This window comes from Polypterus senegalus, chromosome 16, assembly GCF_016835505.1.
Source record: "Polypterus senegalus isolate Bchr_013 chromosome 16, ASM1683550v1, whole genome shotgun sequence".
In the NCBI taxonomy this organism is placed as follows: Eukaryota; Metazoa; Chordata; class Cladistia; order Polypteriformes; family Polypteridae; genus Polypterus; species Polypterus senegalus.
In genome coordinates, this window is record NC_053169.1 from 10,898,330 (window position 1) to 10,914,818 (window position 16,489).

Here is a 16,489-nt window from a genome sequence, read left to right on the forward strand (position 1 = left end):
AATTGTCCAAATTTGAGATAAGTTGTGCTAAGATAAAAAATATGTACCAGCTTATTGTTTGCTTCTGTGCTATTGTCAAATGAACAATCTCCATTTAATTTCAACAGAGTGTAATTGCAGACCACAGTACCTTAGTGTAATGCCCCAATATCACCAAACGGCCTTGGCGTCAGTCACGTAACACCCATCACAATAGACTATGGTTAATATTAGGACCCTGTTACCCTATGGTTAAGATTAGGGTTGTAGGAGGGTTATCTCAGTCAAAGGACGTTTTTGACTCTCGTCTTGGGCATTACCTGACCTATGTCATAGGTATTGCAGGCTGCAGCTAGACCCTTCTCCTTAATTTAGCATCTGCTTGACAGCAAAAACTCAAAAACTTCTTTTTTTTTTATATAATTGTAAATAAATTTGGGCAACAAGGGGTTCAAGTAAGAGAGTTATTTGTTATGCGAAATTACCTTTATCAAATAAATTCATTGCCTTTTCAGAGCATACAACATTAACATATACACTCACCTAAAGGATTATTAGGTACCCCATACTAATACGGTGTTTGACCCCCTTTCGCCTTCAGAACTGCCTTAATTCTACGTGGCATTGATTCAACAAGGTGCTGAAAGCATTCTTTACAAATGTTGGCCCATATTGATAGGATAGCATCTTGCAGTTGATGGAGATTTGTGGGATGCACATCCAGGACATGAAGCTCCCGTTCCACCACATCCCAAAGATGCTCTATTGGGTTGAGATCCGGTGACTGTGGGGGCCATTTTAGTACAGTGAACTCATTGTCATGTTCAAGAAACCAGTTTGAAATGATTCGAGCTTTGTGACATGGTGCATTATCCTGCTGGAAGTAGCCATCAGAGGATGGGTACATGGTGGTCATGAAGGGATGGACATGGTCAGAAACAATGCTCAGGTAGCCCGTGGCATTTAAACGATGCCCAATTGGCACTAAGGGGCCTAAAGTGTGCCAAGAAAACATCCCCCACACCATTACACCACCACCACCAGCCTGCACAGTGGTAACAAGGCATGATGGATCCATGTTCTCATTCTGTTTACGCCAAATTCTGACTCTACCATTTGAATGTCTCAACAGAAATCGAGACTCATCAGACCATGCAACATTTTTCCAGTCTTTAACTGTCCAATTTTGGTGAGCTCGTGCAAATTGTAGCCTCTTTTTCCTATTTGTAGTGGAGATGAGTGGTACCGGTGGGGTCTTCTGCTGTTGTAGCCCATCCGCCTCAAGGTTGTGCGTGTTGTGGCTTCACAAATGCTTTGCTGCATACCTCGGTTGTAACGAGTGGTTATTTCAGTCAAAGTTGCTCTTCTATCAGCTTGAATCAGTCGGCCCATTCATTCTCCTCTGACCTCTAGCATCAACAAGGCATTTTAAGCCCACAGGACTGCCGCATACTGGATGTTTTTCCCTTTTCACACCATTCTTTGTAAACCCTAGAAATGGTTGTGCGTGAAAATCCCAGTAACTGAGCAGATTGTGAAATACTCAGACCGCCCGACATTCTGGCACCAACAACCATGCCACGCTCATTGGTTGATTAATTGCTTAAATCACCTTTCTTTGCCATTCTGACATTCAGTTTGGAGTTCAGGAGATTGGCTTGACCAGGACCACAGCCCTAAATGCATTGAAGCAACTGCCATGTGATTGGTTGATTAGATAATTGCATTAAGTTTTACAGAAGAGTGTTGATCAAATGTAGCAAAATACATGATTTTTAAAATGTTTTATTCGAACAGGTGTTCCTAATAATCCTTTAGGTGAGTGTATATGTACTGGAAATGCTGCTCTTGCAGACTACTACTAATTGTTGAATTATTTTCTGATTGCTTCTTAGGCTTCATTCACACCAGTATGTTTAGTTTAAAAACACAGGCCTTGGTCTCACCTTTCAGCCACACTATCTTGCCATTTTTAATGCCCACAAATGAAGACTTTTGAAAATGCTGTCCAGAGTGGTATGTTTCATAAAAACACTGGCTCAGCATGACATTGTGAATGGGTGAAATCAAGAGTTTTGAAAGTGCGGACTCTAGATGCACTCTGATTGGTTTGTGCTTATTACTGGCTCTCCCTGATTGGGTCCTCTTCATTACAATGTCTCAGTCCTCGAATTGGTCACCCTTCATGGAAGAAAACCATACTTCAATACAGTATAGTGAACACCGAGGAGTTGCTTTCCATAGTGGTTGTCTTGTTACTTGCCTGTATGCATCAGAGTTGCGTTTTGTGCAGTTTGAATGCTGCATACACACACGCACACGCAAAAGGCAAAGTATTTACTGTTCACTACAGTTTTACACTAAACCATGTGGACTGGGGCATTATATGCACATGTCCAGTGTAGGAGAACACCTAAGTCATATACATTTTCTGTTATTTCATTGTAGATGTAGTACTAGGTTGTTGTCTGTGAATGAGAAAAGCCAAGCAAAAATAAAAGGTGTCATTTTGCTTGGCTTTTCTCTACATTCATTGTAGATGGAAATACTTTCATAATTATGCTAGTATAAGTGTGTTTTTTAAATAAAAGCATAGTAGTTTGGACATAGACCTAAGTTTTTGACACTGTTGAAAACATTGTGGCTTTCTTAATGTTTCTGCAAGTCAAATCAAAAGCCTTGTTATGTGAGAAGTGTGTACTTGCATTTTACTGGCTTGTGAATGTGTGACAATATAGGAGGCTTTTGAACAAGAATGCTACCTCAACAACAATGCTGTTTTCATTAATGCAAAACTTGCAAACTATTATTAATGTTTACAGAACACTGCACTACTGGGCATTTGTCATTGACTTTTCAATGTGTGACAGTCTCAGAGGCTTTTAAATAATGCAACAGTAATCCACTTCTATAGTTTTATCTCTTTTTAAATTTTTTTTTGTGTGCATCTCTCTCCCTCTCCACAAGATATTGAAAATGATAATGAATATTAATATTTTTATAAGGATAGTATTGAAGTTGGGAATTTCACAATTGTGATGACTACTCCAGACCAAGGTTATTATAGTTAATGAAAACTAAAATCAAAACTGAAACTATTAATAAAAAAACATTTTCATAAACTGAAATAAAATAATTAGCAAAACCGAAATGTAAAACTAACACAAAATGAAACTGTTAAAGTGGCTGAAAAGACTAACTGAAATAAAATAATAATTGACAAAGAATATTTTTAGTTTTCGTAATGACCTGACTTGTGTAAGGGCTAACCTGGGCTGCAAGGGTCCCGAAATTAATCAAAATATATTAATAAGAATTGCATGTTTGGTTTTTGAATAAATATTTCTGTTATATCTTTCACCCTTATAACTTTTAACTTTAAAACAGAAAGTCCCATGAAACCATGTAGTGTAGTAAGCTTCCACGAACATTAAAATCATATTATATCCAAAGCCATTAAGTCTGCAGTTCTGTCTGATTGGGACACAAAGCTAAACTCCATTTAACTTTAACCATACCATAATTACTACAAGTGAAACTAATATATATATATATATATATATATATATATATATATATATATATATATATATATAAATGTTTTTGACAAATAAAAACTAAATTAAAACTGAAATTACATGATGAAGGAAAACTAAAACTGAATTGAATTTCCAAGTAAGATCAGAAATAATATAGAAATAAAAACTAATATTAAAATGCAAAACTACAATAGCCTTACTCCAGACTCCCAATAAAGACTGGTGATTGTAGCAGCTGAAGCATCATGTGCATTAGTGTTAATGTTATATTGCATATTAAATAAAATGATCTGTTTAATCAAGTGGTTAAAGTAAGTGGGTTAGGTAGGTACACTTACTCTGCCTTGGATTTTAAATTATTATTATTATTATTTTTGTAATGGAAGATTTATTTATACCAGTGAGAGTATGCATTCATTTGTTGTGCCATTCCAAAAGCAGCACATTTATTTTCACTACCCTATTGTATTATGGTAATGTCCTGTTTTGAGTTGTTAAGCAGGTATCTAGACTTCTGTCACCAAAAACACTTAAAAATAAATAAATAAATAAATAAATAAAAAGTAAAACGTAAAACATTTCTTTTTCCACCTCTCACAATGAACTTTGTGTAATTCAAGCAAGTAAATCTATAGTAGTATAAGCTTGTCAGTGGCTAAAAGTTACTTGTATTACACAATATTTATATTACATTATTCTGTTTTAACAGAAACTCTGTCTTTTGCAACTTTGTTTAGTTCATTATCTGTACAAGCACAAATTTGCTTTGCTAATATTCCCATCATTATTTTAAATCTAATCAAAGAGGTAGAAAACCTACATCCACTAGCTAGGAAGTCCTACTATAGCATGCGCCACCATGTGGTGTGGGACTAAACAATCTAGTAATAAAAACACAAGGAAATCCTAGGGTTTACCCAAACAGCATTGTGGGATGGCCTGTGCATTCTTGCACACCAACGGGACCTAAAGGTCAAAGCCACTGTCAAGCAGCATGGTGAGAGCTCATGTGGATGCAGTTTACTCTAACCCAACCTAGCCTGTTAGGTTCTGTTAGTTATTAACCTTTTCAGAACACTGTCAGATCGAACCCTTGCCATCAACCACATTGATCATGTTTGTGAAAGGTGTGACCTGCAGTTTAAATATCCTTGTGTCTTTTTAAATTAACAAAGTTCATTGTATTAGGGCACATGTACTCTTTGTTTTCCTGCATGTTGCCTGTGGGACACCTTTCAAGTGGCCTCCCATCATACCACTGGTGAGGAATAGGTTGCATTAAAAAATAACCTGATGTGCATTTTCCATATATAGAGTGCCAAAAACTCATGCATATTAGTGCATTTTTCAAGACTATATAGAGTGGTTTACTGGATGTACAGTTTAAAGAGATTGTTTTTTTCATGGGAATTGTTACGTTTTCACAGGATGTATAACACTGCTCGTGTTTTTGGGTAGCTGAATGCACACTAAGGAAATGTCATCGGATCTGTTGCTGGCGAGCTGTGTGTTCTGTTTGTTGTACTGCATGTCGATCATTTAAAAGTCTGTACAGCAGCTGTCCTTTTGCCATTTTGTGTCTCTGCCACTCGTGTTGTGAAAGGGGGGCTGAACGCACGCTAAGGAGAAGCGGTCGGATCATCTGCTGGCTTGCTGCTGCTGGCGAGCTACGTGTTCTGCTTGCTGCTTGTCATTGTTTTAAGAGCTGGGGAGCACATGATGTCTGTCTGCCTAAAGCATTCCAACAACTGCTTGGTTAGATGTCCGTGAACTTGTTTTAAATGTTGTCTCACTGCCTGGTCTCGCATGATGTTAGTGTCTCTCCCGGGACGTCAAATTGTCTTCCGAGAAGATCACGTCTCGTCTCCTTAGTCTCCCTCCCAAGATTTTTTTTATTTATAATAGAGAGATAACACACAAAACAGGAAACCTGATTCTTGTGGTTTCTCTAGCAGCCTTCCCTTTAGTGTTTCCTGCTGGTGATGCTGAGCAAACGCACACTCCAGGAACCTTGCAGGAATGTTCACAACATCATCAGTGTCTCAGATGCATGTCACGATTGCCATCAGGCCTAGAACACTACAACATATCATAAGACTCAATCAAAATGTATCCTCATGACAGATTTGATAGAAAATGGCCCCATCTCTCTCTTTCTGTCTCTCTCAAACCAACCAGAGGACTTTATTTGATCACCAAAAGCCACGGAGGCACGTGTGGAATTAGCACAGGTAATCACACAAAAATGGCATATTGAAACACGTAGAAAACACAGGCATGTTAACATGGGTCTCTGTATATGCATAGGTCTGAATCGGGCCTTTAAGTGTGTCCGTAAGACAGTTAAACTTCCCAACTGAATTTTAAATTAACAATGCATATAATAAGATTGTTCATTTTAAACCCATTTTGAACAGTGGTTAATTGTTAACATCCTGCTGTGAAAAAATTGTGAAATTTCTCTGTGGCCATTTTCCATCTGTGTTCCTGTTAAAGAGAAATTCACTTCATTTCAAAACAGTTTGATCTTGTCACCTCTTCATCTTTGAAAGATGAAAATTGAGAAAGCTCAGCTTACTGTATTTGTCCTTTCCTAATAGCTGTTAGCTCACAGCCCCAAGAATCTGTCCAGTAGCTTATGTGTGGACTTGTCTAGTCGCCCATTTAAAGATAACAGGAATCGAATAAATGAACAGTTACTGTGTGTTATGACAAGAATAGGTTTGTAAATTATGTGCGTGTTTAATGCACAGTTAACTATACACACTATGAATAGTGTGAGCTTATTTTTTTCCTTCGTTTAGACCAAGTGTATGTTCTGTTCTGCCATTAAAATTTAGTTTAATAATGTTCCATAAATACCTTTCACAATGGTTTTAATAGATTTGCAATTTTGTGAGCAGTTGAGGTTATGTTAGATCTTGTTTTCACTTTTATGAAGTTGAAACGTTTTTGAGGAAAGACTTGGGCTTTTTGTAACAAGCTCAATGTATATTCTTTTATTTCTGCAGAATTGAAAGAATCAGGACAGCATTCATGGATATAGTTGACACCTTTAACCATTTAATCCCCAGTGACCAGTTGGATGACACCTTACTTCAGGGCCCAAACTTGGAAAGTGAAGTCAGTGATGAATTTGGAGCAGGTCACAACTTACTAGAAGACTCACTGAAGAACATGTTGAGTGACAAGGATCCCATGCTTGGATCTGCTAGTACCCAGTTTCACCTATTAGATAATGATGAAACCAACTTTCAAGTCGCTAGTTCAGCAGGTATCCAGTTATCAAATTAATTTGAAAGTATGAATATGAATGCATTTACTATTAACATTATAACATTGCTTGTTACTTTTTGTATTGATATTTGCATGTTTGGATATATGTTTATACTAGCTGAAAATGTAAATTTTCAGTTATTTGTGATGTAAACTATTTTTATTATTATTAAAACCTCTGGCATTTTTCCACTTATCTTTATAGAATTTCAGGTTTTTCACAGGACTTGAGTTGGTTAAATTTCAATACTAACTGGAAAATTAGGGGTGTTCTAAAACGTTTGACTGGTAGTTTTAAGTTTTATATATCACTTCCATAATATAGATACCAGATACCATATACCACATAAATACCATAAGAGAAAACATCACATTGCTTTGAAAATACAATTTATGTTCTCGCAAAATTTTGAGAGGATAGACCAACAGCCCTCAATTAATCTGTTCACTTGTGCAAATACCTGTTGGGAGAACGGCTCAGTAAACCGTTCATCATGGTGGAGCTTGAAATGAGCGATATAAATTATTATTTTTATATTATCAATGAATGTTAAACAAATACAACCTTTTATGTCCTTGATATTATCTTTTTAGGTATATATTTTATGATATTTCATTTAAAGAAAAAAAGTACCTCATTCCATTATGCTAAATATTGAGAATTTTATAGCAATTTTATATTCACAGGTTTTTTCCCAACTCAAATATCATTTCCTGTTTATGAGCATTCTACTATACAGTAGTACCTTGAGATACGAGTGCCCCAACATACAAGTTTTTTTGAGATTCGAGCCGTCACTAGGTTGATTTTTTGCCTTGAGTTACGAACCAAAATTCGAGATACGAGCCAGCTTTGGTAACGTCACAGCTAGTTGTCGTTGATTCACGAGTCTTTCGCGTTCATTTCACGCGTTTACCTCGCCGCAGAAGCGCCCAGAGGTGGAGGAGGTTATCTCTTCAAGTGAGATAAAGGAAGTGTTGGCAATATGGGGAAAAAGTTTTGGACTTTATTAAAAAGAAACACCCTGAAAAAGTTGCAACTGGTCGTGCAGCGAAGCTATTTAATGACGCTTGCCTAACTCATTTCAGAAACATTCTAAAGGGGAGGAAGAAACAAAGCTCCTTGGACAGGTTTCTATTGAAATGCCCTGCGAATGAAAGTGACGAAAGCATGGCAAAAAAGAAAAAAACTAGTGATGAAGAAAATTTGTTAAGCAAAAGTGAAGTGAAAGAAAAAAATTAATACAATATGCTAATCGGCTCCGCCAACATCTGTTTATTTGTTTAGATTCTCTTTTATGTATTAGGTTTTATTTTCTTTGTATACAATATTTGTTCATTATAAATACATTTTTCTTATGTTGAAAACATTTAACAAAAAATTGGGGTAGTTTTTTGGGGGCTGGCACGAATTTCATTTCAATTAATTTCAATGGGTAAAATGGATTTGAGATACGAGCATTTTGACGTACAAGCTCGGTCACGGAATGAATTAAACTTATATCTCAAGGTGCCACTGTACCAATAAATGGTTATTTCCTAGCCACATACACCCATATTTTCAAACTCGCACATATGTTTTGATTTTGTTTTTAAAGGCAATAGACTTTAACTTCTTACTCACAGCATTTGCATTCTTATTTTTCTTCTTATAGAGTAAGATCTTCTCATAGCTTAATTTGCTTAATACACTGATGCTGGACCACTTATTACCAGGATGCTGCAGTATAGGTCTATGCATATATGATAAATAACGAACTCTGTCAGAACTCCTAAAGAAATGTGTTAGAAAGTAACAGTTTTATTATCGACAATAATCCTGTCAAAAATTTAAAGAAACTGTTAAGTGCTTTATTTTTATCAATAACATGTAAAATGCAAGCTTAGAAACATGTGTGCCACAAATATAATGTTTGTTTGCACTGTCCACACTTGTTGCACACAACACATTTGGTAGTTGGTGACTTTGCAGTCAGTGGACAGTAGAATGTCCATGTAGTGCTCTCCTGACAGTCGTGACAAGTCGGACGCCTTGTGATGAAGAAATGCCTTTGAGGCAGTTATCTGCATCAATGCAAAAGCTTACAGGTTTTACATCATCCGGTTGATTGTCACTATCTTGATCACTGTCATCATCAAAATATTCATTTTGCAATAAATGTAGTTGTTTCAAAACATCAACATCTTTGTACCTTTTTCATGACGATTTAACTACAGACTGTGTGTTTCTAACACTATTTTCAGCAAGCAGTTGCCACCAAAAAAATTGTTTGGCAATCTACAAGATGGCAGCAGTAGAGTAGGTAACTGAGATGCAGAAGCAAAGTTTGGCAGCAAGCTCTTTGTGTCTATAATGGCTGTTTACCGAGATACGACTTCTCTCGTATGTCATGTTTTGACAAGTTCAGTGACATACGGCTTAACTTCTGCCGCGCGTTCAGAGACTTGCTAATGGATGCCATCTTTTTTGTTTCATTTTTTTCTTTCTTTAGTATTCCATTGTTTCCTTCTTTCTCCTATCTGATTTTTGTCATTGTTAATATGTCTTGAGATCAGTGGACCCTCATGATCTGAGTTTGACACTCCTGTTACACAGTATGATGTTGCCGGAATGTATGTTTTTTTTAAAGGGTTTGAATAAATGAGTATATAATAAATTTTTATTGCAGTACTATAGAGTGCATGCATTTAAATTGTGATTTAACTGTTTGTTATTATTTGAAAATGTTAACACAAATATACAGTTCTTGCAGTTTAGCAGTAGTAGTAGTAATGACAATAACATTTATTTCTATAGCACATTTTCATATAAATGATGGAGCTCAAAGTGTTTTACATGATGAAGAAAGAGAAAAAAGACAAAATAAGTAAGAAAATAGAATTGGGGAACACTAATCAACATAGAATAGAATAAAGACAAAAGATCACAGAGCGCTGAACAGCAAATACAGTACAATACAACAGTTAAAACAAAATATGAATGTGGTTTAATTAAAAAAAAATATTCACTTATACATAATGTAATAGTTATTTTTTAAACATGATATATAAACCTCCACATTAGATAGATAGATACTTTATTAATCCCAAGGGGAAATTCACATAATTAGTAAGATATGTTTACGCTATTAGAATCTTACTAAGCAAAGAAATATTGATTGGATAAGCAATAATGTTATCAGTTTTATTGTGTTAAAATAGGATTACAGATTTACAGCTTTTATGTATGTTTAGTTTGTTGTTATTACCTCTTTCTGTGTAGCTCTATGTTTTGAGAAATTTGCTCTCTTTTAAAAATATAGTTGTTGAAATTGAAGACATTATTCAGGAAGGACATTTGAAGGAAACTGGTCAGGATGCCATTGAGGAGGACTTGATCATCCCTAGTAAGAATATGAAAACCAGGACTCTAAGTACTTCTCCACAGTCAACTAGAAAATCACCACGTCTGCAGTCACAAGGTAAAGATTAAAATTGATAGTGTAATTCGAAAAATATACACATTTATTAAGTTGAATGAGTCCTAAGGTGGCCAGATCTGATTTGCAGCACCTGAAGATACTGAGTACAGAAGAGCAAAAACTAAATCCGAAGCATGGCTTCAATAAAACATGTCAGTTTAAAATAAATACACTGTTTATGTAGTACTCCAGCATGTTTTTTGTCACAGACTTAGAAGAAAGCTAAAATTTAGAAGGCATTTACTTACAAATGTATACATTATTCTGTTTATTCATTTTTTATAGTCTAGCAGGCAGATTAGTCTAGAGCACAGTTCATTTTACGTAGACATTCTTCAACATCATGATCTTGTTCTCTAGCCTGTATTTTCAGCTAAACACTGAACCACAAAATAACTGTTTCCTTTTGCTTTCAGAACCTGTGAGGAGTATGAGAGAGAGCACATTAGCCAGGCGTTCAACTGCTTTAACTTCCCAGACTGTTAAAAAGTCACCCACCAAATCCACCACTCCGAAAAAAGGAGTACAGAAAAAACAAACTTCAGCTCAAGAGTTAGAATCTAGTTTGTTAGATATGGAAATAGAAAAGAAAGAAACCGAAGACTGTGAACAAAAGGTTACAGATGTTATTGATTCATTGACTATCAACACAGAGAAGTGTGAAGTTAAGCCACAGAAGGAGAGTGAACCTAAAGATTTTACCAATATCAATAAAACAGATGAGGTCTCTGAAAAATCTCAAAATGCTCCTTTAATTTTGCAAGAGACAGTGCAAAATGAAGACCATTCTACTTATGAGAATAATCCAAATCTTTTAAGAGGAGAAGGGGAAAAGTTGACTGAAAATAACAGTAGTACCCATTTGGAAACGTTTCAAACAGAAAAAGAAAAAGATACAAGTAAAGATAGTTCTGTTACTAAAACAGATTTTGAGGAAAGCCTTGTTTCCTCCGAGCATGGACCTAGTGAAAGCCCACACAAAGCTCAACACGATAATAAAGATATAGAAAACACTTGCAGTGCAGAGTGTGAAATGACCGAGTCTGTCTGTATCACTGAGCATTCTGTTGCAAAATCTCAAAAGGAACACAGCCAAATTGAAACTTGCAGCACTGAAAACTATGAACCTTCTGGGAGTCAAAAATGCTGTGATTCTGAACAAGAAGGAGAAGCTGCTTTGTGTGAAAGGACTAATTCAACATCAAGTAAAAAGAACGAGGCAGATCACAACAAACACGATCAGGTTCAGTCAAAGAAGCAGCTCTCCAAATCAAAACCATTAAAATCTAGTTTGAAACCACATGGAAAAACATTACCGAAAACACATTCAGAGACAACAGGAGAAAAGAAGTCTTTGCCACAGGTACTTCCAAGGGCTGACATTCATAATTCTCAGGGGACCACACAGAAGCAGATTTTGATGGCAGTAAAACGGAAAACAAGTGACCAAAAAACACATGTTCAGCAAGGACCAAGCAAACTACAAAAAACCCTCCCTGGTCAGGACGTGAAGACAAAACTGGCAACCCCAGATAACAAAGTTCAAGTCAGACAAGTACAGAAGTCATCGTTGAGCAAGCGTATTAGTCTCTCTGATTCAAGCAAGTCTTCGGCAAAGCAGCCTTGTGAGCACGATTTTGTACGTGAGGACCATTCATTGGAATCGCAGCCGACAGTTTCAAAAGCTGCTCACTCCCAAGTAAGACCATTGTCTCTTGGCAGCCACAAGCAACAGAGTGCCCATGTGTCTCATGGAAAATTGAGCTCTGTTCAGAAGGATGACACAGCAGATTATGATGAAAGAGAAAAGCACAAATTAAAAAAAATGGAAAAGGGATTTCAGAGGCAGCGCAGAAGCAGCAAAAGCATTTCTTTGGATGAGCCACCTTTGTTCATCCCCGACAATGCACCTGTTGTTAAAAAGGAAAGTGTTGACGATGCAGACTTCAATGAAATTGAACTTGTTTGGCACGCCAACAAGCATAACTGTGGTCTTTGTAAAAAACCTCATGGCAACAGGTGAATTTCTAATTACTTTTCAGTTCAATTTTCAATTTTGTTTTTTTTTAATCATGAACTCATCACAATTTTATGAAAATGTTGCAATGAATGGTGTACTTTTTAGTTTTGAACAGTCAGCTTTTTGTATACGTTTATCAAGAAAGATGTTTAAGGTTCAAAAATATATCTTTTTACATAACAAACAAAATTCAGTTGTTTTCATAATATGCCAAAAATCTCAAATTTTTATAAAACGAAATGGTGTTTTTTGAAAAGTGGGACCAGTCAGATGGCAGTGTTTAGTCCACCTTCAACTTTTTTGCTTAAACATTATGAAGAAATTCATAGTGGAACTTACTATCTGCATCTGTAAACTCTTTAAAACTCTGCCCCTTTCTCACTCTGATCGTGTTCACAGTAAAAGGAGTATACTAAGGAGGATATGAATTTAATCTTTGAGGGAAGGACTCCTCACATCCCCTGTCCCTGAACATAAAAGAAAAGAGTTGCATTGTCATACTGACTAAGCATTATTTATTTCTCAATTATTGAAAAGAAACTTTCAGTTAATCAGTTTAATATGTGTAATTATACATGATGATCACTTTTCTAAGTGGTGGTGCATCGTCACAGGTCTAGCATGGGTTTTAGAATAGTGATATATAATCATTAATACATGTTAAATTTGCTCATTGACAGCTTCTTTTTAGTAATTGACAAATAAGAACTGCATAGTCAGTACTGTCAAAATTGGACACCAGCCATTAGTGGCAGATTCACAGCTCTTTAAAGTCTCTTTTGTTACAAGACTTTTTGGACCAAGTTTGTCCCCAAGTCTTTTGTCAGTTAACTTGACATTTAATTTTGTGAGATTCTTTTCTGGCCATTTGTACGTTCAGGAAACATAACTGGTTATTGACATTACTATAACTGATATCTCTGGACTCGTCCAGAATTAGTCTTAGAATAATACTGGTCTAGACTCCAATGTAAACTTGCAATCAAACTCTGCACTTTAAGCTGGGGGCACATTACACAGCTTCTCTTTAGAAAGGATGTCAGATTTGATGACTTCAGTTGCTGATTTCATCACCTGAGCATTTCAGACCGTACAAGTAGAAGTCGCAGGATATGACAAATTACATGACTCCATGCAGACTTTTAGCACTGTTTCACATTTATAAAGTATTGCGATTTTGACTTTTTTTTTTTCTTACAGGCAGTAATGTGCTGCCTGTCAAAGCTGGTGCTTACACATGCTTTCTGTTTCTGGTGAGTCCAGCCATAATCTCAGACCCAATAAATTACCCACTTTTTTCTTTTTTTTTTTTTTTGAACATAAAACAGGAGACGTCCGACAGATGGGCCTCTAATCTGTTTGCGAGGCCTTAAACACCAGGATTTCTTATTCCTTGTTGTTGCTTTTATATGCATTCTACTTCTAGCTGAGCATATATTTCGTGCCTGACTCTGCGACTTAAGACAAATCAGACCCATTTCTCTTGTTGGATTGAGTCACTGGGTGTACCAGACTACACAGTGGGTGATCATGGGAGTAAACTGCAACTACTCTCGACCTGTTAAGATTTTATGATTAAAGTCTGTGACTGAAAAATAACCGGAAAAGTCATATAATGTGAATGGGCCTTTAGTCATGGCATACTACAGTAATCCCTGATCGATCGCGGGGGTTGCGTTCCAGACCCCCCACCGTGATAGGTGAAAATCCGCGAAGTAGAAACCATATGTTTGTATGGTTATTTTTATATATTTTAAGACCTTATAAACTCTCCCACACTGTTTATAAATATTCCCCGCAGAGTTATACAGCATAATCCCTTTGTATTCTCTTAGATATTAGGTAAGATTTATTGAAATTATGTATATAAACACACTGTTTATATACAGTAAAACCTAAATATTATTTTAAAGATATAGAGTGTCTCCGATATCACATATGTTTACAGCCATTACGATAGACAGGCCACCAGCAATAAATACGTGCAATGCAAGGAAAATAGTATACAGTAAATGTGTGTACAGTGACACTAAACGTACGTGAATGTACTCAGTACTGCAAGTAGAAAATTAATTATGGTTACTCACCAACAATGACACAATGACTTGTCCGATAACAATGAGTTTAATTTTACTGCACAACAAAGGAGAGCGTTACAGCTCTTCCAGAGGAGCCACTTCAGGCGATTGTGTAGCACTGCCGTTGTTCTTCTTCTGGCAGTCTTCAATCCAAATCCCTAAAGCAGATTCCATCCAGACTACTGCCTTATTACATCCACTTACAACTCGTTTTTCACCCTGGTTAAAAGGACACTGCGGCCGTAGATCTTATATTCCTTTCCTACCTTTTAAATAAAAAGAATCGTAGCCTTCAACAAATCCAAAACGTTTACCTTTTCGGCAATCGTTAACATCTTCCGTTTGCGCTTGAGCACGGCCCCTGAAGCAGCAGAAGATCATTTTGGAGCCATAATGAAGGGCTTGACTATGCACAAAGATAAACACAAAAGAGCACAACTCTTTACACAGAGAAACACGTTGATGCTGAATGAGCGAGACGAGACTTCCTGGTTAACACTGCATTCAGCACGCAGGAACTTAACTGCGTGCTCTGATTGGTTAGCTTCTCAGTCATCCGCCAATAGCGTCCCTTGTATGAAATCAACTGGGCAAACCAACTGAGGAAGCATGTACCAAAAGTAAAAAGACCCATTGTCCGCAGAACCCGCAAGCAGCGAAAAATCCGCGTTATATATTTAGTTATGCTTTCATATAAAATCCGCGATAGAGTGAAGCCACGAAAGTCGAAGCTCGATATAGCAAGGGATTACTGTATTCATATACAGTATGTGCCGAGTGTTTTCTGTACTTTCATCAAATGCTTTTTGTATTGTTGTAGCTTTGTACAGTCTGTTTTCTTCAAAAAACCAAACACAAACATAGTTTTTACTAATTTTTTTTTTAGTAGTTACCATATATACTCGCGGATAAGTCAGGACTTGATTTTACAGTATAATTTCTGGTATTTTATAATGTCGGTCGTACAAGTCGAATGTGGAAACTGCAAGCTATTGGTAGAAGGGATTATGATACGCTAACGCCCACCAGAGTGAGTAACCATGGAGCACACTGCCTTTTTTTTCTATGTGGGTGCGGCAATGCACTGTATCAGCGTGTCCTCCTAACCTCTCTGTCTCATTCGCACTCTTTCTCTATTGTGCCTACGCGACCACACGATAATACCCAAACTATTCCGAAGCAACATTTGCACTGATTTGTGTTTTTTGTATCTCACACCCCCATACACCTTTATTGTAAGAGCATTCCTTATCTACGATGGAGCGTTCCACCAGAAGAAAATGTGAAGCTGGTTTTAAATTAAATGTCATTGAAATAGCGAAAGAAATTGGTAACTGCGCTGCTACAACAAAATTCGATGCATCTGAGAAACTGATGCGATCGATATTGGAGGAGGTAAGAAGATGGGAAAAAAAAAAAATAACTGTTGCATTTTTGAACGGGCGTTTAAGTCGGGGTATGATTTTATGATCAATTTTTCGGGTTTCAACATCCGACTTATACTTGAGCATATACAGTAAGTATAATGTTTAAAGCAATCCAGATAACTTAATATATATGAGGCTGAGCCACTGCTACTACACTAGATATGCTACTCCAATGACTTTAATGAACAAGTCAGATCTGTGCAGTACATCAAGTAAATATAAAGTGAGAAAGGGTGCCCGACTAGCAAGGAGCTGACTATGTTAGAGTTGCACTGACAGAAGGGAGAGAGTGAAAGTTTGTCTGATATGGACTTAAACTGACATTGTCATTACTGTAAACCAAACTGCAATATTGTGTGTTTTTCAACATGTTCTCAAAACATCTTAGAAAGATTGAAGATCAGCACAAAATAGATGTGTACCTGCTGTATTCTGTAGTATTAGTGAAGAAAAGTTTTTTTCCGTCCTTTTAAAATGTAATAATTTCTTGAATAGCTGTACCTCCAAGAAACATTTAAAGTAATTTTTTTCAAAACATTTTTGTTTTATATCTCCTATATTTTTATATTTGACTTTACATTTGCTGTATTGTGTTACTTTTAACACCAAGCTTGCCTTGTTGGCATCTGTGCCTGCTAGTCAGTAAACTTTCTGCTCTATATCACTTTCTCGTTCTCCCTGTTTGACCGTTTTATATAATTAATGATGG

The 16,489-nt window shown here is 36.5% G+C and overlaps 1 protein-coding gene across 4 annotated transcripts in view; it reads left to right on the top strand.

Annotated features, from left to right (window-relative positions):
- Positions 1–16,489, top strand: part of phf3 (PHD finger protein 3) — an 81,486-nt gene that overhangs the window by 21,707 nt on the left and 43,290 nt on the right. For 2 of the 4 annotated variants that reach the window (XM_039738712.1, XM_039738714.1), the window contains exons 2-4: positions 6,530–6,792; positions 10,097–10,255; positions 10,672–12,274. In XM_039738712.1, the coding sequence (XP_039594646.1) occupies positions 6,555–6,792; positions 10,097–10,255; positions 10,672–12,274 (2,000 nt within the window). In that variant the 5' untranslated portion in view covers positions 6,530–6,554. The remainder of the gene's footprint in view (positions 1–6,529; positions 6,793–10,096; positions 10,256–10,671; positions 12,275–16,489) is intronic. The other 2 variants (XM_039738715.1, XM_039738716.1) reach the window with 2 other exon arrangements.